Here is a 26,418-nt window from a genome sequence, read left to right on the forward strand (position 1 = left end):
GCAGGAGAATGCCGTAAACCCGGGAGGTGGAGCTTGCAGTGAGCTGAGATCCGGCCACTGCACTCCAGCCTGGGCAACAGAGTAAGACTTCGTCTCAAATAAATAAATAAATAAATAAATAAATAAAACTGCAACAGGCTAGGTGCAGAGGTTCACACCTGTAATCCCTGCACTTTGGGAGGCTGAGACAGAGGATCCCCTGAGCCCAAGAGTTCAAGACAAGCCTGGGCAACAAAATGAGACCCCATCTCTTTAAAAAAAATCAAAATAGGCCAGGCGTGGTGGCTCACGCCTGTAATCCAGGCACTTTGGGAGGCCAAGGCGGGCGGATCACGAGGTCAAGGGATCAAGACCATCCTGGCTAACACGGTGAAACCCTGTCTCTACTAAAAATACAAAAAATTAGCTGGGTGTTGGGGCAGGCACCTGTAGTCCCACCTACTCGGGAGGCTGGGGCAGGAGAATGGCATGAACCCAGGAGGCAGAGCTTGCAGTGAGCCGAGATCGAGCCACTGCACTCCAGCCTGGGCGACAGAGTGAGACTCCATCTCAAAAAAAAAAAAAAAAATCAAAGTATTAGCCAGGCGTAGTGATGCACACCTGTAGTCCCACGTACACAGAAGGCTGAGGTGGGAGGACTGCTTGAGCCCAGGAGGTTGAGGCTGCAGTAAGCCATATTCTTGCCACTGCACTCCAGCCTGGGTGACAGAGTGAGATCCTGTCTCAAAAATAAAGTAAAATAGTAACAACACCCCAACCCTGCTGTATTCTCTCTTAAATTTTTCAGTAACTCTTATCACCTTCTAATATTATATAATGTTGAGTATGTTTGGTATAATAACTTGATTGCTTATTATGCTTTTAGTTTGTTTCTCTCCTCCCCATTAGAATGCAAGCTCCACAAGAGCAGGGGTTTTTAAAATCTGTTTTGTTCACTGATGTATTCCAAGAACCTAGACCAATGTCTGGTACCAAGCAGAAGCTCAGTAAACAACTGTAGAATGAATAAATGAACTTCCCTCTTTATATGGCTAGGCTGACTCCTTACTGAGTTGTAACACAAAGAAGAGCTTTTTGCAATCTGACATCTCCTTGGCAACCAGCTGCTTCTTTTTGATGGAGTCTCACTCTGCCACCCAGGCTGGAATACAGTGGCACCATCTCGGCTCACTGTAACTTCTGCCTCCTAGGTTCGAGCAATTCTACTGCCTCAGCCTCCCGAGTAGCTGGAATTACAGGCACCTGCCACCACAACTGGCTTTCTGTATTTTTAATAGAGATGGGGTTTCATCATGTTGGCCAGGCTGGTCTTGAACTCCTGACTTCAAGTGATCCACCCACCTCGGCCTCCCAAAGTGCGGGGATTACAGGAGTAAGCCACCGTGCAAAAGAGGTACGAGGTCTCTCCAGTGACTATGCTTTTCGTTAGCTCTGCTGCTGGCCAGAAGACTCACTCGAGAGACTCTCCTTGAAGGCCTGCTGAAGTAGGCAGGCATGCTGGGAAGCCCACGTAGCAAGGAACTGCAAACAGCCTTTAGACGCTGAGGGCAGCCTCCAGTCAACAACCAGCAAGAATCTGGGGCCCCCAGTCCTACTACAACTGAAACTAGTTACTTCTTACTGGTATCGCTGTATCCACATCTTAACTGCCCCTTCCTTCATCCTAGGCTACTGCTTGGGATCTGCTGTGAGCTGGGGGAACCAGATAACATTTGTTAAGAACCAAGTGTTAAAGTAAGCAGGCTCCATGTAAGAGCCCTGTGGCCTCTCTTCTGCAGCGAAGTGTATGCCTCTAGCTGTGGGACTTTGTTGGGGCAAGTTCTGTGCTAAGAGACTCTTCCCCTCTGACTCTGGGCTCCTAGAGTCCTCTGTGCCAAAGGCTAAGCTGTCTTATCACTTCTTATTTCTGCAACAGCTCTGAATTTTGCTGTTTGCTATCAATTGTATCAGAATACAATGCAACATTTCTCTAGTAAGACAGTAAAACAAATAAGAAAACTTTAGGTACATAAGTACAGAACAAGCACAATTCAGCTTCTGAATGATGCTTGAAGACTCTAAGAACTACTGTTAACAAGCAGACAAGGCGCTGTAAGTCATGGGCCACCTCGTGAGGCAGCAGCCACTCTCTGCCAATGCTTTGCTGACAGCCTGGAACTAACTGTGCTGACCACACAGTTGCCCAACAAGACTCATCATATGATGGTGCTGCAAAAATATTATTTTATACCTGTTTCCTAAAAACCAGTCACACTGACAAACACTCCATATAACTGCCCTCACAAATACCAAACTTGGCTAAATCTCAGAGTAAAAGTTCATCTCTCATTCAGAATGAAGAAACTGAAGATACCTGATTCACCCTGTGAACTGAGCTGCCCAAGGTCCATCTCGGCATGAGGAGTAAACCGCACTTCTAAAGTGGCCACAGGGGCCTCTGTCACCCAGGCAGGAACCACGCTGCAGGGAGCTCCATCAGCCCTTCCAGCAGGTAAGTGAGGGGCCATGGGCTGTGTCTCTGCCCTGCTTCCTTGCAGGGCTGCTGCTCCTTCCACTCTCTCTAGCTTCTTGTCTGTACCTTTCTCTGAAAAGCTCTTCTCCGGGCCATATGGGCCAATTTGTTCTTCTGACATACTGGAACTCTGATCACGTCTTGATTCCAAACCAAAATCCACTGCTATCTCCCTGTGCATAGGGAATGCTTGCTGAATTCTGGCTGTGTCACTGTGTGTCAGGTAGTTTTCTTCTGAAGTTCTGTCTTCAGGACATTTAGGTTTCTCCTTAGTGCTACGGTGAGGTTGTGGCTCATCACACACTGACAGCTGTCGCTGGTCACAGCTGTCAGTCTTGCTGTCAGACTGGGACGCAGTGTTTGGTGTATGTTGGTTATTCTGTAAATTAAAGTCTGCTAAAGGCTCCATCACATTTTGCGGCGAGTCATACTCAGCTATGTAGGGCTTGATGTCTAGTACTGGTGTGCCATGTATCATGTCAATTCCAGAAAGGTATATAGCTCCACCTATGACATAAAAACGTGAAGAATGAAGAACACTGCAAACACTTGGAGAATACAATCACACCCCAGAATCCTCTAACACTGTCTGCTTATGCCTCACTGTGCTTACTCATAATTCTCTCACATAGACCCAGAATCAACACACATCCTTCTTGCTACCTGGTAGCCTATCCTCTTCTCTACCTATCAAACTCCTACTTGATCTCTGAGGCCCTCAAAGTACACCTTTTACAAAGCCTTTCTGGCTCCTCCAGACAAAAGTATTCTTTCCTACAGTCCCCATAGAGAAGCCTGTGCACAAACCTCTGCCAGAGCCCTTTCCCCATGGTAGGGCAGTGACCAGCTTAGAGTCTTTATCCCTAGACAGCAGGCAGGCCCCTTAACACAGGCTGGGGCCAACTCATCTCTGTATCACTGGTGCTTCTGTTCCAGGGATATAGTAGTCCTCAATATATCTCTGTGGGACCAATGAAGGTTTCTACTGTGGCAAACAGATCCAAAGGTGGCCCTGTGACCCGCACCTCCTGAAGTTCATGTCCTTATATAATCCTCCCCCTTCAGCTGTGACTGGCTTCTAACCAATAGAATACGGCAAAAGAGGTATGATGTCCCTCCAGTGACTATGCTTTTCGTTAGCACTGCTGCTGGCTGGAAGACTCACTCGAGAGACTCTCCTTGAAGGCTTGCGGAAGTAGGCAGGCATGCTGGGAAGCCCACGGAGCAAGGAACTGCAAACAGCCTTTAGACGCTGAGGACAGCCTCCAGTCAACAACCAGCAAGAATCTGGGGCCCCCAGTCCTACTACAATGGCAAGGAAATCAATGTGGCCAACAATCTAAGTGACTTGAAGCAGATTATTCCACAGTCAAGCCTCCAGATAGGAACTCATCTCAGCTGACAACTTAATTGCAGTCTAGTGAGACCATAAGCAGATGACCTAGTTAAGCTGTGCCCATCCTTCCAACCCACAGATACATAATAATGTTTCAAACACATAATAAATGTGTGTTGTTTAAACTGATGATTCTGTGGTAATTTGTTACACAACAATAGAAATCTAATACATCCATGAAGACTCAAAAGATTAAGCAGCACATAAGTCAGCATTACCAAATACTAAAGACAAGTCTCCAGCTGTCCCACTGGACATATGCTGTCCAGTTCCTGCTACACATAGTCATCTACTAACTTACTCTTGGAAAATAGGTCAAATGAGAACAGAAAACCGGCATGCAGTCATATCTGACTTCGTCTCCATTTAAGAAAAATGTAACTAATACAGGACCCTGATTTCTGACACATGCTTATTATGAATGAGCCTTGAACTCTGGAAGGATGATTCCAGACTTGTTAGATGATGAATTACGCCTAATATCTGTAGGAAAAAGAAAGGCACTGTAGCATAAGTTAAAACTTCAAAAGATTTAGTCAGATGACCACCTGGCTGGATGCTATTAGACAGATTATCTAACATTAAAGAGCCCTGGTTTCCTCACCTATGAGATGAGGATTGCTACTGTGTCAAACCCACAAAGCCACTGTGAGATAAGGTACGTGAACACTGTTTACTAACTGTAAAGCACTGCACAAACACTAGTCCTCATACAGCTTATATAGTAATGTCTACAGTGCTACTGTGTTTGCCTTTTAACCTTTCTGACTTGACCTCCCCAATTGAAACATTAAGTTCTTTAGGGCAAGGATTTCTATTTTTATCTGATTTGTTTACCACTATAGCTCCAGCACCTAGGACAATGCCTGGCACATAATCAGTGCTAGAAAATATGTGTGGGTTGCATAAATAATCATAAATCTTCTAGTACTTGCTACCTACGTTGTTAGCTATTATAAATGATAAAAGTCAAGGTGGATCAGCTACTGAATTTTTCTGGGGAAACTACCTAAGGCCCAGTTGAGTACAATCCAGTGAGAGAGTTCAAGTTCTGGGAGAGAACAAACAAAATAACTGCTCTCATCTATTTAGTGTCCAATAGCCTGAAAAATTAGTTTCAGAACTTTTGTCTTACAAGATTCTCAAAATATTCTGTTGAATCACAGAGGAAGTAGGTCCTTCTCCTTTTCCCACTTCACAACCAGCAGGCTGAAGCCTGGAATGGTCTCCTGACTCCTAGTTTACCTGCCATTTCATCTGCTGCCTGTTAGGTCAGAATGGACTGCTTTTCATAAATGTGTAACTAGATTATATATGAACACACAGTTAAAACTAGTTAGTCTAGAACTTCTACAATCTGACCAATGTTTGTCCTTGTAGTGTGATTCATCCCAGACTCCTGCCACATAGCACAGCTGATATCAGCACAGCAGCCATGGTGTCTGTCCATTTCCCCAAGACTGCAAGGAAGGAATGATATACCACCAGTCTATGTGTCTTCCATATGTGCATGTACAATGAGTTATTATGTGTTAAATTGGAAAGTGTCCATTTAATCATTTTGTATTCACTGCATTCCAAGTCAGAGAAACTGTGGTTACTAATTTAATGATTATGAAATTTTTGTTATTTCTAAATAATTTAATAGTTTTGGATATATGCAATAACATAAACAAACTCTGAGCATCCTATGAGAGTTTATTTCAACATTTTTCAATGCTAACATTCTTTTAATCATTGTATTTTCTTCAATGTCTGGTGGTTCTCAGGAAGTTAACATCATTGGTACTCATCTGAATAAACAGCCAGTGGTGAATGCTGTGTTTATTTTATAAGGCTTTTCTGTGTAAAGAAAAAGGTAAAAGTAGAAATGAAATGGGTTACCTTCTACCTTTTCCAGCTTGGCCAGGGTCAGTCCTATCGCATTGGGACGATGAGGGCTCCTTGTGGAAAAAACTCCAGTCTTTGCCCCATTCAGCCTAGGAGGCTGCACCTTTGCCTTACAGCTCAAATGACCATTTTTATGAAAAACAAACAAAATCCTATAAAAAAACAAAACAAACCAAACCACGGAATAAGAAAAGAACACAAGTTATTTTACCACAATGATCTGATGGGGGAAAAATGCAATCTTTCACAAATTAACAGAAATCATGTTTTAAATAGTATTAACTTGTAATCTAGCAGGAAGAAAATAGCACCATCCCCCTTCCTTCTCTCCACATCCTTTGCAGCTAACACAACAACTGGCACACAGTAGGAACTTAAGAGATGTTTGTCAAGTGCCCAATGAACAATATTTACTGTCTGCTATTTGTCAGGTAGTACGGTAAAATAATTTTACACTCACTTCATGCAATCTTCTTAACTATCTTAAATAATATAATTTATCCCCCATTTTTGGGATGAGGAAATTGAAGTTCAGAAATGTTAAATAATTTTACCAGACCTTCCTTTTTTTTTTCATTTGGCATGACCAGACCTTCCTAAGTAAGATACGAAACCAAGAAGCCATGAAGAAAAACTAACAGATTTGAACTCATGAAACCACAACATTTATGTACTACAAAATGTCAGCCTAAGAGAAAATGTTTGCTACATACATAATGGACCATAGGTTAGTATCTGTGGCACATAAATTGTTCCTACAGATTACTAAGGACAACCCAATATAGGACACTATGCAAAGAACATGAATAAGTAATTCACAAAAAAATGACAAGTAGCTAAGAATCATATGAAAAGATGTTGAGCTTCACTAATAATTAGAAATTTATAAATTTAGAAATTAAGCTAAAAAACCAAAATATTCTCTTTCCCCATCAGGCAAAAATGTAAAAAACTGATAACATATTGTGTTGGGAAGGGTGTAAGAAAAAGGCCATTTGCATATATTATTGAAGTATACATTGGTTAATTTCAGAGGATAATTTGGAAGTAGTTCTCTAAAATTCTAAATATGCTTACCTTCTAGTCCAATATATCCACTTCTGACATCCTGTCCATAAAAATACACAAGTGGCCAAGAATGTTTCTAAGGGAGTTTGTCACAGTATTATAATAACAACATAGCCCTCCATTAACAAGAGTGCACATGGTACATCTATATTTTGTAATAATAGACAGCTATTAAAGCAAAAAAAAAAAAAAGGTAAATCTACTGTCATGAAAGCTCTCCATGGTATATACTGTTATGTGAAGGAAACATACTTTTTTTAAAAAAACAAATACCCACTCTGTATGTATAAATTTGTTTCTATGTGTATTTGAAAAAGAAAACATTAAAAGGTCTGGCAGAATCTACACCGTGCTGTCAACAGTAATAATCTCTGATGAGGGGTTGGGGTTGGGGAGAGAGGAGGAAAATAGGAGGGATAAGGAAAAATCTCTTTATATACTTCTGAACCCATGTTTTACATCATCAATAACTTAAATAATTCAATCAGGGTCATAATACAAACTAGGTCAGAACACACATTTTCTTTCTAATCTAATCTTGTCCCCAAATTAACATGAAAAATAAACTATTTCAGAATAAACACTTAATTTTTAGGTCTCTACCAATAAAAACAGACCGATTTAAACTGCTGATGTTGGGGTGAAGAATGAACACAGACAGAATTTGAAAAGACCACAAACAATGCTAGTATAACACAGGCCCTAATATAGGTAACACTTAAAAGTATCCAGATTTCTACAGCGTCTTGTCTTTTAGGAGTATATTTAATTCTACATGAGTCTAGAGCAGGATCTGTAAACTTTTTCTATAAAGGGTCAGGGAGTAATATTTTAGGATATGTAGGCCAACCAGTCACTACAGAGACTATTCAACTCTGCTGCTATAGCACAAAAGCAGCCACAAACAATACATAAATAAATGGACATGACTGTGTTTCCATAAAAATAATTTACAAAAAATGGGCCATAGTTTACTGACCCCTGGTCTAGATGACAGAATAATGACCCAGGGGCAGAGTCAAGGAGGTCTGTAATTTCCACTCAACAGAAGGCATTCATCACAATTAGAACCAACTGCAAATGGAACATGCCACCTCAGTGAATCCCAAGCCTCCCCGAGGATGTCTAAATGACACAGACAATCATATGCATAAATACAGTACAAAATTCCATACAACAGGCTGGTCCAAAGGTAGTGAGTTATCTCAATCGATTGTTCACAGTGAGTTACAGATTGAACTTTTTGTTCTACTTTTCCCCCCTTCTCACTACTGCACTTGTCTTAAAAAATAAAAAATAAAAAAAATCCACGCAAAAGATGAGAGTTCCAGCCTGGGCAACATGGTGAAACCCCGTCTCTACCAAAAATACAAAAAAGAATTAGCCAGGCATGGTGGTGTACACCTGTGGTCCCAGCTACTCAGGAGGCTGAGGTCAGAGGATACCTTGAGCCTGGGAGGCAGAGGTTGCAATGCGCTGCTATCTCACCACTGTACTCCAATCTGGGTGACAGAGACCCCGTCTCAAAAACAAAACAAAACAGAAAGATGACGGTGGTCTGGATGGCAGACTCCAAGGTTGCCTTCAATTGGAGTACTTTATTTGGGGGCAAGTTCTGGCCCAAAATCCTACATCTAACTATAAAATAACTTACCAAACATGAGAAAACTGTTCTAGGCCCATCAGGGAATGTTCAGGATTATTAAAGATGCTCTTTCTAATCCTCAAACAGGCTCGAGAATAGCTACAAATGGATGGCTGTCTTGGAGTACCATTCTTGGCCGAGAAACAGGATTCCAAGTAGCCGATTGGCTCAGTTAAAAGATTCCCTATAGGAGAAAATTAGTTAAGAAATTATTAGTCAAAAGGTCAAACCAGGTTGTAAGAAAACATGTTTTCTCTAACGCATTGGTTTCATAGTTTTAAAATATTAGTGTTGTACAACTATAAAAATGATTTTTATAATGTTCATGAATACGTATATTCTCATCATTACACACACACATCATTCCATACATAGTAATATCCCTTTAGATATACTAGAAAGAATAATGGTCCAAGAAAGAATGAAACGAAGGGGGCATTTTCAGAATACCTACTATGACCATAATTAAAATTCTATGCTACCAGTACTAAGTCATGCGACTTTGGCCAGGGCTATGAGGGCTTATTTATTTATTTATTTATTTATTTTACTTATTTTTTTTTTTTTTGAGATGGAGTCACTCTGTTGCCCAGGCTGGAGTGCAGTGATGCGATCTCGGCTCACTACAACTTCTGCTTCCCAGATTCAAGCATTTGTCCCGCCACAGCCTCCTCAGTAGCTGGGATTACAGGCACCCGCCACCACACCCAGCTATTTTTTTTTTTTTTTTTTTTTGTATTTTTAGTAGAGACAGAGTTTCACCACGTTGGTCAGGCTGGTCTTGAACTCCTGACCTCATGATCCGCCCACCTGGACCTCCCAAAGTGCCGGGATTACAGGCATGAGCCACCATGCTTGGCCTATGAGGGTATTTCTAATAGAGGAGACAGCGTACACAAAAGTGAGAAATGTCATAGCATATCCAGGAAACAAGCTATTTTGATTGGCTGGAGTATGAAATAAGAGGCAGAGAATAATGAAAGATGAGGAAACACTGGGTATATATAAGTAAGGATGTCTTCAATTGAAAGCAACAGAACATATGAAATAAACTAATTTAAGCAATAAAGACAACTTATAAGCTCATAGTGCTAAAATATCTAGAGGCAAGGTAGATTTCAAGTGAGGCTTGGTCCAGTAGCCTGCTGCCCCTCTAGAATGTAAGCTCCATGTGGGCAGGAGTTTTTCTGTCTTGTTTATCGCTGCATTCTCACTGTCTAGTACATTGCCTGCAAGGGAGTAGGTACTCAAAAAATTCATGTTGCATGGAAGAAAAGATTATATATGTCTAAGCTGATTAACGTGGAAATTGAAAAAGTAAAAGAATAATATGTATATAATCCCACTTATGGAAATTTGTTATATATTTATTTACCTTCTTAAACATGCACAGGTATGTTTGGAAAGCTATCTGGAAGGATATGCACCAAATGTGTGTTTTTTGTTTGTTTTTTTTTTTGAGACAGAGTCTCGCTCTGTTGCCCAGACTGGAGAGCAGTGGCACGATCTCAGCTCCCTGCAATCTCCACCTCCCAGGCTCAAGTGACTCTCGTGCCTCAGTCTCCCAAGCACGCACCACCATGCCCATCTAATTGTTGTTTTTTTTTTTTTTTTGTAGAGAAGGGGTTTTACCATGTTGGCCAAGCTGGTCTCAAACTCCTTACCTCCAGCAATCTGCCCATCTCGGCCTCTCAAACTGCTGGTATTAAAGGGGTGAGCCACCACACCTGGCCAATATTCACCAATTTTTTTCAACAGTGGTTTATCTGGGTGGTAAGATATTTAAACTACCTTTAAATTTAACTTTGTAATTTCTATCATATTTGAAATTTTTTCAATCATCACAAATTAGGCCAGGCACGGTGGCTCATGTCTGTAATCCCAACACTTTGGGAAGCTGAAGCGGGCAGATCACCTAAGGTCAGAAGTTTGAGACCAGCCTGGCCAACATGGTGAAACCCCATCTCTACTAAAAGTAAAAACATAAAAATAATAATAATAATAATTAGCCAGGCATGGTGGTGCATGCCTGGAGTCCCAGCTACTTGGGAAACTGAGTCAGGAGAATCACTTGACCCTGGGAGGCGGAGGTTGCAGTGAGCCAAGATCACGCCACTGCACTCCAGCCTAGGTGAGTGAGACTCCATCTCAAAAAAAAAAAAAAAAAAAATCAATTTTTTTAATAACATATTTCAAAAGAAAAAAAATGGCCAGACACTATCAATATAAATTTAAAGTCTAAGGTTTCCATGGCTACCACTTTGAATTTATCGATAACTTTTTTATTTTCACATTTCATGAGAGCGTTATCAATTTCTCAAAGTTGACATAAGGACACTTCAGACTTTCATTTTATTTCCTGCTTCCTTAAATCTACCCTACCAGCATAAGCAGTAAGACTCTAGGTCCGGGGCTGTCCCTCACGGTATCTTTCATTACTCTTCACTTCTAGAAGCTATATTATTTGATACATATATTATATGCAACATACATGTAAGTTATACGGCATAATATAATGAAACCCCACGTACACACCACCCACCCCAAAAACTAGAGCATTACCAATGACTTGTGTCTTTTTAGGTTGTTTTCCTCTTATCTCACACCCTTCTTTTCCCTCTGAGATAAACAGAAGCCTGAATTTGGTCTTTATCACTCACTTCCTTTCAAAGTATGATTTTGTTACATGTAAATGCATGCCTAAACAGCATTTCATTGATTTTTGTCTTTAAGATCTATAAAAACTGGCACCAAACTGTAAGCTGTCTTCTCAGACTTGCTTTTTCTCTCTCAATATTATGAGGCTAAGATCCATCCATACTCTGTATGTTTTTGACAACTTTAATTTTTCTCCAAGTATGTTTATAGGCATTGTTTTTTGTTTTTTTGTTATTTTTCTTTTTGATCTTCATCCATGCTTCTGTGGAACAGATATAGCAGACATCTTAAAAATGAAGAAACTGAGGCCAAACGACCTGGTGCATCTTCTTTATGTCTGGAAGACAAATGGCCAAAAAAGACTCCTAACCCAGCCACAAAATTCCTGTGTCTCGTTTTCATTTCTTCAAGAGACATTTTCTGGCTGATACTCTGGGCACACTGCCTATGAGTTAGCCCTGCTCCACCGAGAGAGAGAGACAGAGAGACAGAGAGAGAGAGAGAGAGAGAGAGAGAGAGAGAGGGAGAGGGAGAGAGAAGAAAGAAAAGAAAGAAAAGAAAGAAAGAAAGAGAAAGAAAAGAAAAGAAAGAAAGAAAAAAGAAAAGGAAAGAAAAGACAGGAAAGGGAGAGAGAAAAAGGAGAAAAGTAAAGAAAGAAAGAAGAGAGAAAAGAAAAGAAAAAAGAAAAGAAAGGAAAGAAGAAGAGAAAGATGGGAAAGGAAGGAAGAGAGAAACACTATTTTCCAAGTGTCTACAATTGCCAGACATTGTGTTAAGTTTGGAGAAAAGATACAAACCAAGAACTCTTACTACAGTGGAATTAATGGTTGGGGAGACCCTCACACCATACTTCAATATCATGGAAAATGTCCTATCAGCAGTAACGTAATTAAAGTCGTCCGCCCTTGACTCTTTGATTTGGGGCCTAGGAATTTATATTATAGCTGATTCATCACTTCACTGAATCAGTCTATGCCTGTTTTTCAGATTACACATATGATATGGCTGCCAATTAGATTTATTTCTATCCTTTTTGTGCATCTCCTTAAGAACATAAGCAAGACAACACTAGATTAGCAACGAACTGAAAGTATACTGAAGAGGTACTTTGTAAGAGTTCTTCTAACTCTGCTACTCTGTTTGGGACCAATCACAAAATATCAAATATCCATATTCTAATACGTCTGAACTCTTCTGGGACATATTTATATATTCTCTGAATATATATAAATATATATATTATTCTCTGAATATAAATATATATATCCCCAGGAGGCTGGGGATAAGGCTATGAAATACAAATGCTATTTGAAGCAGAGACCTGACACTGTTTGTCCAGGGGAATTCTGGTCTTCTTGCCTATCTCAAAACAACAAAAACCCAAAAGAACAGTAAATACCTACCATTTGGTAAGCACTGTGCTAAGGACTTGGGGGTACAAATAAGAACCAGTTCTCATCCTCAAGGGTTTCCAGTATATTGACAGAGAAGGACAAGTAAATCCACAATTCTAGCTAGGCGCCTTTGCAGGGATAGAGATAAATGAGCACAGGTATACCAAAAACCAGCACAAGAACCTCATGGAAAAGGGGAGAAGTGGTTCCTCAAAGGAGCACGAGAATTAGGACTGGTTTCAGAATGGAAAAAGGATAAAAACAACACAGGGCCACTACACTAGCTCTGTGACTATGGCAAAAACTAGCTTCTCTCTCTCTGAATCCGTTTTCTCATCTATAAAACAAGGATAATACCTACTTTGGAAAGCTGTAAGAGTACTAATAAAATATGGAAAGCATCCAGTAAAATAGAAAGTGCCCAGCAAGGGGTGCTTTTTAAAGTCCCTGCTCAGGCTTTTTCCTCATTTAAATATTACAACTGTATTAACTGCGTAATAAGTAAAAAGCCAGTAAGTAATCAACGTGGGGTTTTTTTGTATATAGGATTGTCTACATATCTTGCTCTGAAAATAAGTTCAGGTCCTTTTCCTTTCTGCCTGGACTATGAAATTACCCTTCTTAGGCTTTCTGTTTCCACTGCAAGTTCTTCCCCTTCTCAAAATACTCTAGACCAATCCTCAACAATCCTAGAGTTTCTCGTGTTATGCTAACTCTTTAAACTTTTCATGGTCTCTACTGCTAACAGACTTTGTATTTCTTAGCCTGGCACTCAAGGTTCTTCACAATCAGAACCCAAAGGTTCTCACCTCCCTGTTCCATCTAACACTTTAGACTTCTAGCTCCCCAAACCTATACTGTGTAGACTTCTGAGCCCTGGCTGCTGCGTTTTCCTTCCTGTCAAAATATTAGACCTGTTATCTGGCAGTGTGCAACAATTTTTTTTTAAATAAGCACATTTGACCAGGTAATAGCATTTCCAAGAAATTTAACAAAGTTCAAACTTTAGAATGTACACAAACATTTCGGCTTCAAGAGCTTTCTTTTAGAACAATGCAAACTGACAATAACCTAAATGCTCAGTAACAGGAAGCTGGTTACACGAATTAGAGTACATCTCTAAAACAAAGCGTTATGCTGGTCGCAGTGGCTCACGCCTGTAATCCCAAAACTTTGGGAGGCTGAGGCAGGTGGACTGCTTTTAAGCCCAGGAGTTCGAGACCAGCCTGGGCAACATGGTGAGAGCTTGCCTCTACAAAAATTAATAATAACAAAACAAAGTGTTAAAATTAACATTAATTGCCCTAAGTTTTTTTTAAATTCTTTTAAAGTTACTAAACAGTAAGGTCGTATAGTATCTCACTTTTCAAGCGTGTATGCAAAGAAACAAGTATGGAAGGTAGACACCAAGATATTGACAATGGCTTTCTCTGGCAGGCTATTTTAATTCTCTTCCATTCGCTTTCTAGTTTCTAAAGCTAAAATATTCCTCTATGAAAACGTGTGAGTAAACAGAAACAAATTCATGCCTTTCTAGGCCCAATTTAAAACTATTTTCTCCGACCGAAATTTTCCCCTTCTCTCTCCTCGTTCCTACAGCGCAGGATGTCTCTCTCCTATGGCATTTACTAATTCCTAACCCGCCTAACACCACCCCCCATATACTATGGCAACGAAACCCCTAAGAGAAAAGCCGCTACGCTACACTTAGCTGCTCCAGCTACTGAGCCAAGACTAGGCGGACAGTGCAAGCCTTGTAACAAAGCCGAACAACCCCGATGACGTCATCCCACTCGCCGAAGCACATCACGTGGTCGCCGCAGCACATGACCCGTGCCTTCGCCGTAGGTAGGAGAATGACGCACGTCAGTTCCAGATCTTGCGTTTCACACCCCGCTTGGCAACGAAGACCTCTCCAGAGTGTGGCACTGCCAGTCTCTTGGAAGTTACCTGTCTCCAGAGCCGGCTTCACGCAGCCGCACGGGGTCGCTGTAGGCCGACGACCCGGCTCCTCCAAGCCGCGCATGGCTACTGGTTGCTGAGGTGCCTACGCGACGCATCCAACCTTCCGCTTCCGCGCTCCATGCCTGACGCATGCGCAGTAGCCTCGCCGGCGGGGTCCCGCGAGCCCAGGAGAGTGCGCGCGCGCGCAGTGTGGCGCTGAGGGACGTTTGGAGGTCTCCAAGGGGCGTCGAACCCCTCTCCGGGGCGTGTTCCTCTCCGGGACCCCAATCTCGTTTATCTTAGACAGAGCTGCTGCAGTTGCCCGCCCTCCCAGGGCAGGCTGCGGCTCCGGGTTCCCGCGCTTTCTGAGAGGCAACACACCTCGATGAAGAACTCGCAACTATGTCTCTCTCGAAACATTATTAAGCAACCTACACGTCCAGTATGACCCTAATTTTTAAAGGATGTGTATATGTAATTACCACAGAGCGGAAGGACTGGACGTTAAGAAATGTTAAGAATTCTCCTCTAGCGCCTGTGGTCCCAGCTACCCCGGAGATTGAGGCGAGAGAATCGCTTGAGCCCAGGAGTTTGAGGCTGCACTCCAGCGTGGGTGACAGAGCGAGACCGTGTATCTAAAAAAAGAAAAAAAAATTCTCTTTGGGTGGTGGGAAAACAGATGTGATTATCCTTTTTATGCCTCAATTTTTCCATAATAGAAGTTATGCTTTGTCAGAAACAACCCCAAATAAGTCTTATTCCAAGTGTGGCGAATATTATAAAGGAGCCCTACTATGTGCTAGGGGTTAAGGAGTGGGAACTGTTTCTTGTGCTCCACACCTTACCAGAACTGAAGTGAGAATGGAATTGTAAGAGTCAACATGCCATGTACATTGTGGGGATTATTGTCGTTTCTGGACAGCTCTGAGAAGCTAAGAGCTAATATGAATAATTTTTTAATCCAATGCAATGACCAGTTGTCCTTGCAATGATAGCCTATCTTTTACCCACTTGTAATGCTGTCTCTCACCTATAGCTAGTTTCTATGTACATAATTCTCTTTATGGGAGAAAATTTTTAATCTTTTATCTTTTTATCTGTTAACATCTGTAGTATAAAATATTCAAAAGCATATGAGTCCACAGATTGAAAAGCCTAACAACTATGAAAAGATGTTTCCATGTCTGTCCATTTGTCATTGATTTCTAGTAGAAAATAACCAGCAGTAGGAGCCAAATAATTAAAGATTGTAGTTTAAAAAATGAAATAAAACTGATCAAATGCGTATAGTGTCTTTTGGCAGGTCATTTTTACATGACAACTTGGAAAAGGCTGCCATTTTTTTTTTTTTAGGAGGAACAGTTCTGTGCAGCTGGAGAGAAGTTTGAAAACCAGTGTGTGTGTATGTGTGTAAAATTGGGCCGGAATTACCGCACTTGCCACTAGATGGTGATGTTGCTGAAAATGATAGTCCCGCTTAATTTGTGGAAAGAGTAGACTTGGAGAGAGATACTTGCCCACCTGGAGGGCATGGTAGATGTTGATAATCACACACAAAAAATATGTAATTATTAAGTGTGACAAGTACTGAAATGCAAAGCTGATTTGAATATACTAGTGAAATAGATTGATACCTCTTTTAAAGGTAAAATGTCTCTTGACTGAAAACAGGAACTTAAATATGCAGCACATTTATTAGTCTATGATTTGAAGTTCTTATTATCTTGTCTGGAATTGTATGTGATTATTTGCAGTTTGTAAGACTTAACCTCTCCTCCAGAGGTAAGACCTAGAAATCTGCCTTAAAGAAATGACCTAAATAATTATGTGGTCTTCAGCTTGTACTTTGAGAAGCACTTCTCAGTAGAGTGATTCTTAACTTCTCATTTGGGTGAAGGACCCCTTTGAGAATCAATTAAAGCTTTGAACCATCTCACACATCATTTTGGATATAATATCATAGGGTTCATGGATTTCTAAGAACCTGAGAGGAGGGCAGCACAAAGTCAAGCTAGGATTCTTGCAAAAGTTTAATTCTATCACCTCAAGGTTCTAAGCCAAGAACGCCAGAAGAATTTTAGATGCATACTGATGTTTGAACAAGAATGGTGAGAAGGCAGAAGTTGTGTGTGAATACAGGAGTGATTTAAGAGGGCAAGCAGAAAGGGTCCTGAGAGGTGGAGAGAGGAATTCTGCTTCCTCTAATGTACTGCATTCCTCTTTCCCTCTACTCCCCCATCTCATTTTTGTGCTGCTGTACACTGTACATATGCAAATCTCTTAAGGTCCATTTTAATGCAACACTCTTAGAACTTGAGACTTCAGTTTACTTTTTTTTTCCCTCTAATTCTGGCTCACTTTGGCAGGTGAAATTGAGACAGAAGCACATTCCAAAGAAGAAACAAAAAGCACTGAGGAAGTCAGATGTGACTTTGGGTGAGTACCTTCCCTCTATGATGTTATTCCCTCATCTTTAAGTGGGGGTGATAATCACCGCCTAGCCTATTTCACATACTTTTGTACAGATCAGATAAAATAGTTTATGTGAAAGTATAAATCTTGAAGTGTCATTGAGAGGTAAGAAACTATTACATGGTTGTGGCCGGACGCAGTGGCTCACGCCTGTAATCCCAGCACTTTGGGAGGCCGAGGAGGGCGGATCACGAGGTCGGGAGATGGAGACCATCCTGGCTAACACGGTGAAACCCCGTCTACTAAAAATACAAAAACAAATTAGCCGAGCGTGGTGGCGGGCGCCTGTCGTCCCAGCTAGTCGGGAGGCTGAGGCAGGAGAATGGCGTGAACCCAGGAGGCGGAGCTTGCCGTGAGCCAAGATGGCGCCACTGCACTCCAGCCTGGGCAAGAGAGCCAGACTCCATCTCAAAAAAATAAATAAATAAATAAACTATTTTGTGGTTGTGCTGCCCTCAGTATGTTGTGTAATAAATATAATGGGGGTATGAATCATTGTACAATGAATATATCCTGATGGTAAAAAATTTAACGTACACACAAAAGGGAGTAGGCAGATAGGAGGGAAACAATATTGTAACATCCCACTGTACCAGTGGTTCTCAACCCTAGCTCCACTTTAGAATTGTTGGGAGAGCTTTTAAAATAAAAAGCTCTGGATTGGACCCTGAAGCCAACAAAGGACATTAGTGGAAAAACTCATGAAAATGGAATGTCTGTAGTTAATGAGTGTAACTATCCTGATTTCTTAGTTTTGACAAATGGCCCATGGTTATGTAAGACGTTAACATTGGTGTAAACTGGGAAAAAGGTATATAGTAACTTTTGTACTATCATGACAACTTTTCTGTAATTCTAAAATTATTCCTCCAAAAACTATTATTTGAAGCATAAAACAATTAAAAAATAAATATACCTATGCCTGTATGTCACCTAGATGGGGGAATCTGAATCCCTGGGGGAGAAGTCTGGACATATATATATTTTCGAAACCTTCCCAGGCGAGTCTAATGTACCAGGAGAGTTGAGAGAACCACTGCTCTCTCATGTTCATTATACCATGAATGCCTGAGGAACTGGGACCCTGTCTTGTTCTTTGATGTAGCTAGTACCTAGCACAGTGCCTATATGGAAAGCTTGTGCAAGTGTGTTCTTGCTGAATGAACCTTTATTTGCAAAAATTTCCTTAGTCTTCTGTAATAACAGAAGGAAAACTGAAAACAAAAAATACCAGGGTAGATTTTCAGACATCTTCCCATCCAGAAGAGTTTCTATTCCTGCCCCGGTCTCTTGTCGTTTTCAGTTAATCTTTGCCATTATCACCATGTTTATCATATTCCTAAAATACTAAAATTGCCATTCTGTTGTTCAAAAATCTTACTTCATTCCCCATTATTTAACAAGTGATATATTTCTTGGTTAGGTATGCAAAATTCTCTGTGCTCTACTAATATGAGCTTTTTAGCATGCAAAGCCTACTGCTATTTCATATGGACTCTATATTAACTGTAGTTTGCCTGCAGTTTTGAACATGTTTTGAACTCACCGTTCTCTTTGTCACATACAATAATGCTGCTATCCACATCTATGCAAATCGTTTCCATCTTTCAAGGCTTCATGCCTGTGTAATTTTTTCAGGTCACTCCAGCAAAAAGTGAGCATTCTCTGTTTGTATCTACCATTCAAATGGCACCAGCACTTACTATTTTCTTTTGTAATTATTTGCTTTCTGTTTTATTTCCCCATGAAACCAAATTAACCCCACCGTGGGGTGTTATATATGTCTTCTAACCTCCACAGTTCTTAACATGATGTCATCCACACAGTTAAGCATGTAATAATGATTTAATGTACATTTTGCACAAATACAATATTTAAAAAGTAAAAATAGAAAATCAATTTTCAAATACAAAAGTAAACTACATTCATCACTCCAAAATATCTTTTAAGGAGAATTGTTAAAACTAACCAAAAGAGCCAACTAAAGCCTGAATAAAAATTTGATGCTACTGTTTCATTAGTAATGAACAGCATTTACAAGAAAACTATACACTCCCCAAAGTGTAAGTGTTCAGTCTTAGTCACTTATCTGCTCTTAAGACTTAAATAAATGTTCTTAGGGGGGAAAACCAATTATCCAGTCCTCCCCGCTTCCTTATTTGTCTCTTCCCACCACTATCCTCTCCCAGACATATACACACATACACACACACATTCACACACACTCTAGCATGATATTGTCTATGTGGCAGAGCCTTAAAAAATGTTATTTCTTTCAGATATGGTCTACAAGTAGAAAAAATAATATTAATGAGCATTGTCAAAAGTTTTACAATATTTTGAGAAAATCACGCATAAACTGTTAAGCTCTGTGTTCCATTGGACCCCAACTTTATGGTTGAGCATTGTTAAAACAAAACATAACTATAGACATCATTTTCTGGATGAATCTCGTTCAGAATTGCTGGTATTTCTGGCTCTTCTTTGGGTTTTTCTTTTGTTTCTGTAAAATCAAATAAAATGAAAAAATAGGTTCAATAAATTGTATTGGGACAATTGACTAACCATTTGGAGGGAGAAAAACTGCTTCACAACATACACAACAACAAACCACAGATGGAGTAAATATTTAAATATTTAAATACCATAAAGTTATAGAAATAGTAGTGTTTTTAGTAATCTCAGGATTCTAAGCAGAACACAGAGACCAGAAACTGTAAAGGAAAAGACTAGCAGGTTTGAATATCTAAAAATTAAAATTATATATGGCAAAAACCACTATGAACAAAGTTAAACCAAATCAAAGACAACTGGAAAAATATTTGCAACATATACATAGTAAAAACCATTATTTAAAGAGATTTTTTAATCAGAAAAAGATAGAAATCAAAGATGTTGAATGGGACAAGGATTCAAACAGGCAATTCTTTAAAAATTATATTTATAATAATTCTGAAAAGTTGTCTAGTAACATTAATTATAAAAGGGGGTGATTAAGACCGTTAGGTGAGTTTTATTTTTTAACCTATCGCTTCTTGGCCTTTTGGCTAAGATCAAGTGTATTTTTTAACCTAGCAGACAGGCAAGGATTTTTAAAATGTCATAATGTACAGTGCTGACAAGGGTGTGGGGAAAAGGCACCTGTCTTGTGTGAATCACTACCATGTTTCTGGAGGCTAGTCTGACTGACTGTATATTCAGACTTTAAATGTGGGTACCCTTTGGCCCAACAATTCAATTTCTAGGGATTGATTCAAAGGAAATAATCAGACAAACTTAAGCCTCCAGTGCCTCCATTTCCTTATATTTAAAATGGGAGTATTATTTATCCAGTAGAGCTTTTGACATTGAATAAAGTAAACCATATAAAATATATAATATGGTGTCTGGCACGTAGAAAAGTACCTGATAAGTGTTAACTAAATAAATGTTATTCCCAATGATGTTCATTGAACATTGTTGTAATAGTAAAACTTGGCAGTAAACTGAGTGTTCATCCTCATAGAGACTGGTTGAATAAATTATTGCACATACATATAGCATAGTACTATGCAGTTGCTACAAAAGACATCATAAAGATGGCTCCAATACATATTGTAAATGAAACCAAAAACAAGTTACAGAATAGGATGAGTACTGTCTCATTTGTTGAAACAGAACAACCTTAACATTGGGAACTGGAGATAGAAGATGGTATTAAAGGAGGCTTTTACTTGATATTCACTTACATATTGCTTTATTACAATGAACACTTACTACTTTATAATCAGCAAAAATAGATATTGCCATTTAGTTGGTCAAACAAAGCCAAAAATAAAATGAGCATTAATTAATTGACCATATCGATCTTGCTGGGTTTAGAATGAAGCAGTTAGGAATCAGGACGCTGTGTTGGTTAGAGCTGCTTCTCCAGCAGGGTACTCTGTCAGTGAACGTACTGCTTCACATGCCTGCTTTTTACTGCAATGTATTTCTTTAAAGTAGTTCTTCAAAACTGGTATTACTTGGAAACCAGCTAGCCCTATGTTTTTGTTGCACTCATTTTTTAGGATAAAGAGCAAATAAACTACTGAAGGGATTTCTTTAGAAATCAGTTTCCTGGGGATAACTATGGTCTGATAGACTCCAGTCCATTTCTTACACTATCTACAGTATTGTACGAAGAGAAGTGAAGTTCTCAGTTATGTCTCTGAGGCAAGTGAATTAAAGAACGGTTGCATTATTTTCAAATTGCTATACTTAGAAAAAAGTTTTTCAGGAACAAATCTTGAAATAGAAACGGTTTCTGGTAAACCTGAAATCCTACAGGAATGAGTTCCCTAGTAACAGCTTTGTATTTACAGCTTTGTAAAATATACAGCTGTATGTTTTACAGCTTTGTATCTCCCTCGGTACTTTGTACTATGAATTTACCTGCCTTCCATTTATCAGGCAAATTAAATTTTCTAGAAAAAGTTCATTCATCAAGCTTTCTTGTTAATGTAGACTTAATTGTTTTTTAAAATATTTTGGAATAATTCACCCTATACTGGGTTCATTTCACTGACTATAGCATCTCATAATGGATGAATAGTATGAATAAGTACTACTGTACATGCTTATATTTTAATTTTTTAACTCTTTGAAATATGCCAAGACATACATTGGTTGCATGAACATATTGTTTACTTAAAACTAGTCAATAAAATTAATAGTATCCATTGACATAACTGAGAATAACCCAGGATTGTCAGAGAAGGTTGTAAATCACTACTCCAGGGGAGATATACCTACCTTGGTGCTATAAACAGCACTTACCTTGAGGAAAAGTATAAACATCTTTAGCATCTTCCTGGTGTGCTTTAGGATCCTGGCCTTGGGGCCCACCTGTTTCTTGGTATGGTTCTGGAAAGCATTCTTTAGGCACATCCTTATTTTTATAGGTCTTAGTAGAGAGGTCTTCAGGCCCCGGGGTTTCTTGGTATATTTCAGGTGAATATTCTTCAAGCTGGGGTGTTTCTTGGTATATTTCAGGTGAATATTCTTCAAGCCCAGGTATTTCTTGATACGTTTCAGGTGAATACTTTTCAGACCCAGGTGTTTCTTGGTTTATTTCAGTTGAATAGTCTTCAGAATGAGGTGTTTCTTGGATTGTTTTATGAGAGGGAGCTTTAGGCACAATAATTTCTTTATGTGTTTTATGAGGAAGGTGTTTAGGTTCAACTGATTCTTGGTGTGTTTTTGTGGAAAGGTCTTTAGGCTCAGCTATTTCTTGTGTTTTAGGAAAAAAGCCTTCTGCCTCAGCTTTTCCTTGATCTGTTTCATTGTATTCCTCTGGTTCTGCTGGGTTTTGGTCTGTGTCAAGAATATAGCCTTTAGGCACATCTGGTTTGGGGTACGCTTGAAGGGAGCATCCTGCCAGATCAGCTGTGTCTTCAGATGTTGGACAAGGGAGGACTTTGGGTACAGCAGCTTCTTGGCACATTTTAGGAGACAGATCTTCTCGTTTAGCCATATCTTGGTACATTTTGAAAGGATGGTCTTGAATTACAGCTATTACTTGGCATGCATTAGGAGAGTTGTCTTCAGTTTCCACCATGTCTTGGCATATTTTGGAAGAATTGTCTTGAAGTACAGATATTTCTTGGTACATTTTAGGAGAGAGGTCTTCAGGTTCAGCCACATGTTGGCGTGTTTCAGAAGAATGGTTTTGTACTGCTATTTCTTGGTACTTGGAAGAATTCTCCTGATGTATAATACTTTCTTCACATATTTCAGAAAAGTGTTCCTCAGGCACAACTTTTTGCGGGGAGGCTACTGAAGGAAATACTTTGGTTATGCTCCCTAGTGGCTCAGTTTTTTTCTCTGTAGGTGCCAGTACTTTCTCCACTATTTCCTTTTCTATCTGTGACTGAGGCTCCACCTTCAATTGTGTATTTTGTTGTCTCTTTCTGCCTCTTTGATTTCCTTTTCCTGTTCTCTGCTGCTTGCGTTTTTTCTGTTCTCTGCAGAAAGAACAGAATTAGTGTCAGCAATGGTGCTACAGAATTCAAATAAATGCTTGTAATGACAGTGCCAGGTCCCCTACTGCCTCATTGCACAAGGATCATGAACTCATCACTTAATCTCTCTGGGCCTCAATCTCCTTGTTTGTAAAATGAAAGAGCAGCTCTAGGTGTTCTCAGTTCTTAGGAGAGGGAATGTTTCTCCAGGACTTCTTGGCATTGATACCTTGCTTACCAGGAGCCTTCTTGGTGAGGGTAGTGGATGCGCGCGTGTGTATGAACGCACGTTTGTGTGTGTGTGTTGCAGCATATTCTTAAAGTTTGGTTATGGAAAATAAATAATTCCCATTACAAGTTAATAGAGTGGCATTCTGGTTTATACACTAGTCTCTTTGCATTTAGTCTATGTGTGTTACTTCCCTACGCCTGAGTAAACTCATACAAACCAAGTTTCTAGACCTGCAATCCAGGCACGGCTCCTCATCTGTGCAGGCTGCAGGTGGAGGCTATATATTGCTTGATTATCAAATACATTGTTTTGTGTAAAGAATTCTAAGTTGCTACAGTATCTCTCAAATGAGATATATTGTAAGTGGGTCAAAGGCTGCAAAAACACTTCTTGAAATTAAGAAACCTGGTAGATAGGCATGAGTGGCCATATTATACTTAATCCTAATTAACAAATTAAAGATCTAGAAGATGAAAGGATATGCATGGAAATTGCAGCCAGTGACAAATTGTTAGGCACTGCAAATATAACCAAATACAGATGGCTAATACAGATGGGCTGGGGGCTGGGGAAAGTACTATAAATAAGCATTTCATCATTTTTCTAAATCTACTGAAATTCTGTTTCATGCTACCCGCTCTATGGAGCCTTCTCTAACAGACTACAGGACTAAAATGTTCTCCCAGCTTAGCTCTCCTATAGGACTTACTGTGAGTACCATGCTAAAGACTAGGAATGCAGGCTGCCTCATACTGTAGTTATTTCTGAAGAAACTGTATTTCTTTTAGTAAACATTTTAGACATTCTTTGGAGATAAAAACCAGAGTTTTTTTATATCTTTATAGTGCCTATCGTTCCTTGCATATTTTAAAAAAGTATGCCCTGTTCCATTTTTTGTATATATTTGAAATTTCCATTGTAAATAAGTGTTTTTAAAAGATTACCTCACCAAACACAGTTTGAAGTCAATATCAAAAAAGCATATATGTTCACTTCTAATATGAGGCTATAGAAAAAAGAAAAAAAAGGTACAGATGTAACAGAACAGTCTAAAATAATATTGAAAATTATATTTAAAAAAGGAAATCTAGGTCAGGCATGGTGGCTCACGCCTTAATCCCAGCACTTTGGGAGGCCAAGGCGGGTGGATCACGAGGTCAGGAGTTCAAGACCAGCCTGGCCAACATAGTGAAACCCCATCTCTACTAAAAATACAAAAATTAGCCAGGCATGGTGATATGCATGTGTAATCCTAGCTACTTGGGAGGCTGAGGAAAGAGGATCGCTTGAAACCAGGAGGTGGAGGTTGCAGTGAGCTGAGACCGTGCCACTGTGCTCCAGCCTGGGTGACAGAGTGAGACTCCATCTCAAAAACAAAAACAAAAAAGGCCGGGTGCAGTAGCTCACACCTGTAATCCCAGCACTTTGGGAGGCCAAGGTGGGCAGATCACGAGGTCACGAGATCGAGACCATCCTGGCTAACACGGTGAAACCCCGCCTCTACTAAAAATATAAAAAATTAGCCGGGCGTGGTGGCGGGTGCCTCTAGTCCCAGCTACTCGGGAGGCTGAGGCAGGAGAATGGCGTGAACCTGGGACATGGAGCTTGCAGTGAGTCAAAATCGCACCATTGCACTCCAGCCTGGGCGACAGAGCAAGACTCCATCTCAAAAAAAATAAATAAATAAATAAATAAAATAAATAAAAAGGAAATCTAAAGATGACGGTTATGGCACCTCAGCATTTTGAACTATTACTACAAGTAACCAAGGTGACAAGATAAATTATAAAATTCTTATAAATGTTTTGAAAAAGATATTAATAGTATACCCAAATTCCTTAGGAAACACATATTTTTTCCTAGATATTAAATGTGAAATAATTCATTATTTAGGTATCTATGTGAGGAGATCTGAGTAATATAATAGTCCATGTCTTCCCTGGTAGTTTTTCAAAAAATACAAAAAATGCCTATGTGGCCTAAACTTTAGTCTGTAGTCTCTCATGATTGTAGGCAAGTCACTTAACCTCTACATGCCTTGGTTTCCTTGTAGGTGAAATAAGGTAAATAATATCTGCCCCATTTCATGTGGTGGTTATAAGAATTGTATATAATGACTTACATGAATTAATTATTCAAATATAAATTAGGACTCTAATATGAATATAGGAAACTCTTACAGTGCTTGTGTATGTCAGGCACTGTTTAAATAATTTAGTTATTTTGTTATCTCATATAATCTTCACATCAGTCTATGAAGTAGATAGTATTATTTTCACTTTGCAAATGACAAAACTGAAACACAGAGATGTTGAGTAACTTGCCCAACACTTGTATTTGATAATCAAGCCATATACATTATCCACCTGCAGGCTGCACAGATGAGCTGTGCCTGGATCGCAGGTCTAGAAACCCTGAGTATGAGTTTACTCAGGGGTAGTGAAGTAACACACACAGACTAAATGCAAAGAGACTAGTGTATAAACCAGAGTGCCAATCTATTAATTTATAATGAGAATTCTTTCTTTTCCATAATATTTCCAAGGGTTCTGGCTACGAAGTAGGGGAACCAGGCTACAAATCTAGTCATTGTGGCTTTAACAGCCTGGCTCATAACCATGCGCTCTGCTGCCTCTCTCTGAAACTAATAAAATTGCACTGTATGGTGTGTTGTAGTGAGAAAAGAGGGCGCAGGCCTCAGCATTATAGAGATGTATCACCAGAGCAAGTCCAGCCAGCTGCCAAGAGGCTCACCAAGGTGTTATCCATTTGAGTGAATACCCTCAGCCCAGCAAGCCCAGAAACCTGACTCTGTTAGCACACTGAGACTACTTCCATTTATCAGGGGCAGAGCTCATCAAGCAGATTTAAGGAGACTTACATATAAACCTAAAGACCAATTTTTAAATGAACAGAAATACAAAGTCATATAGTAGAAAATACCTGGGCTGGCCAGGCACAGTGACTCATGCCTGTAATCCCAGCACTTTGGGAGGCCAAGGTGGGCGAATCACTTGAGGCCAGGAGTTCCAGACCAGCCTAGCCATCATGGTGAAACCCCAGCTCTACTAAAAATACAAAAACTAGCTGGGCATGGTGGCCGATGCCTGTATTCCCAGCTACTTGGGAGGCTGAGGCACGAGAATCACTTGAACCAGGGAGGCAGAGGTTGCAGTGAGCCGAGATCTCGCCACTGTACTCCAGCCTGGGCAGCAGAGTGAGACTC

The 26,418-nt window shown here is 39.9% G+C and overlaps 2 protein-coding genes across 2 annotated transcripts in view; both read right to left on the reverse strand.

Moving 5' to 3' along the window:
- Positions 1–14,666, reverse strand: part of LOC105549283 (chromosome unknown open reading frame, human C9orf156) — a 25,906-nt gene extending 11,240 nt beyond the window's left edge. The window contains exons 1-4 of the mRNA XM_011993747.1: positions 14,514–14,666; positions 8,521–8,695; positions 5,793–5,950; positions 2,363–3,019 (exon numbers count right to left, since the gene is read on the reverse strand). Coding sequence (XP_011849137.1) covers positions 2,363–3,019; positions 5,793–5,950; positions 8,521–8,695; positions 14,514–14,589 — 1,066 coding nt within the window. The 5' untranslated portion in view covers positions 14,590–14,666. The remainder of the gene's footprint in view (positions 1–2,362; positions 3,020–5,792; positions 5,951–8,520; positions 8,696–14,513) is intronic.
- A 4,139-nt stretch (positions 14,667–18,805) lies between these two features.
- The window catches only part of HEMGN (hemogen), an 18,317-nt gene continuing 10,704 nt past the window's right edge, over positions 18,806–26,418 (reverse strand). Inside the window, exons 4-5 of the mRNA XM_011993750.1 lie at positions 21,777–22,963; positions 18,806–19,482 (exon numbers count right to left, since the gene is read on the reverse strand). Of these exons, the coding sequence (XP_011849140.1) occupies positions 19,388–19,482; positions 21,777–22,963 (1,282 nt within the window). The 3' untranslated portion in view covers positions 18,806–19,387. The remainder of the gene's footprint in view (positions 19,483–21,776; positions 22,964–26,418) is intronic.

Source organism: Mandrillus leucophaeus, unplaced genomic scaffold (genome assembly GCF_000951045.1).
Source record: "Mandrillus leucophaeus isolate KB7577 unplaced genomic scaffold, Mleu.le_1.0 Scaffold433, whole genome shotgun sequence".
Classification (NCBI taxonomy): domain Eukaryota; kingdom Metazoa; phylum Chordata; class Mammalia; order Primates; family Cercopithecidae; genus Mandrillus; species Mandrillus leucophaeus.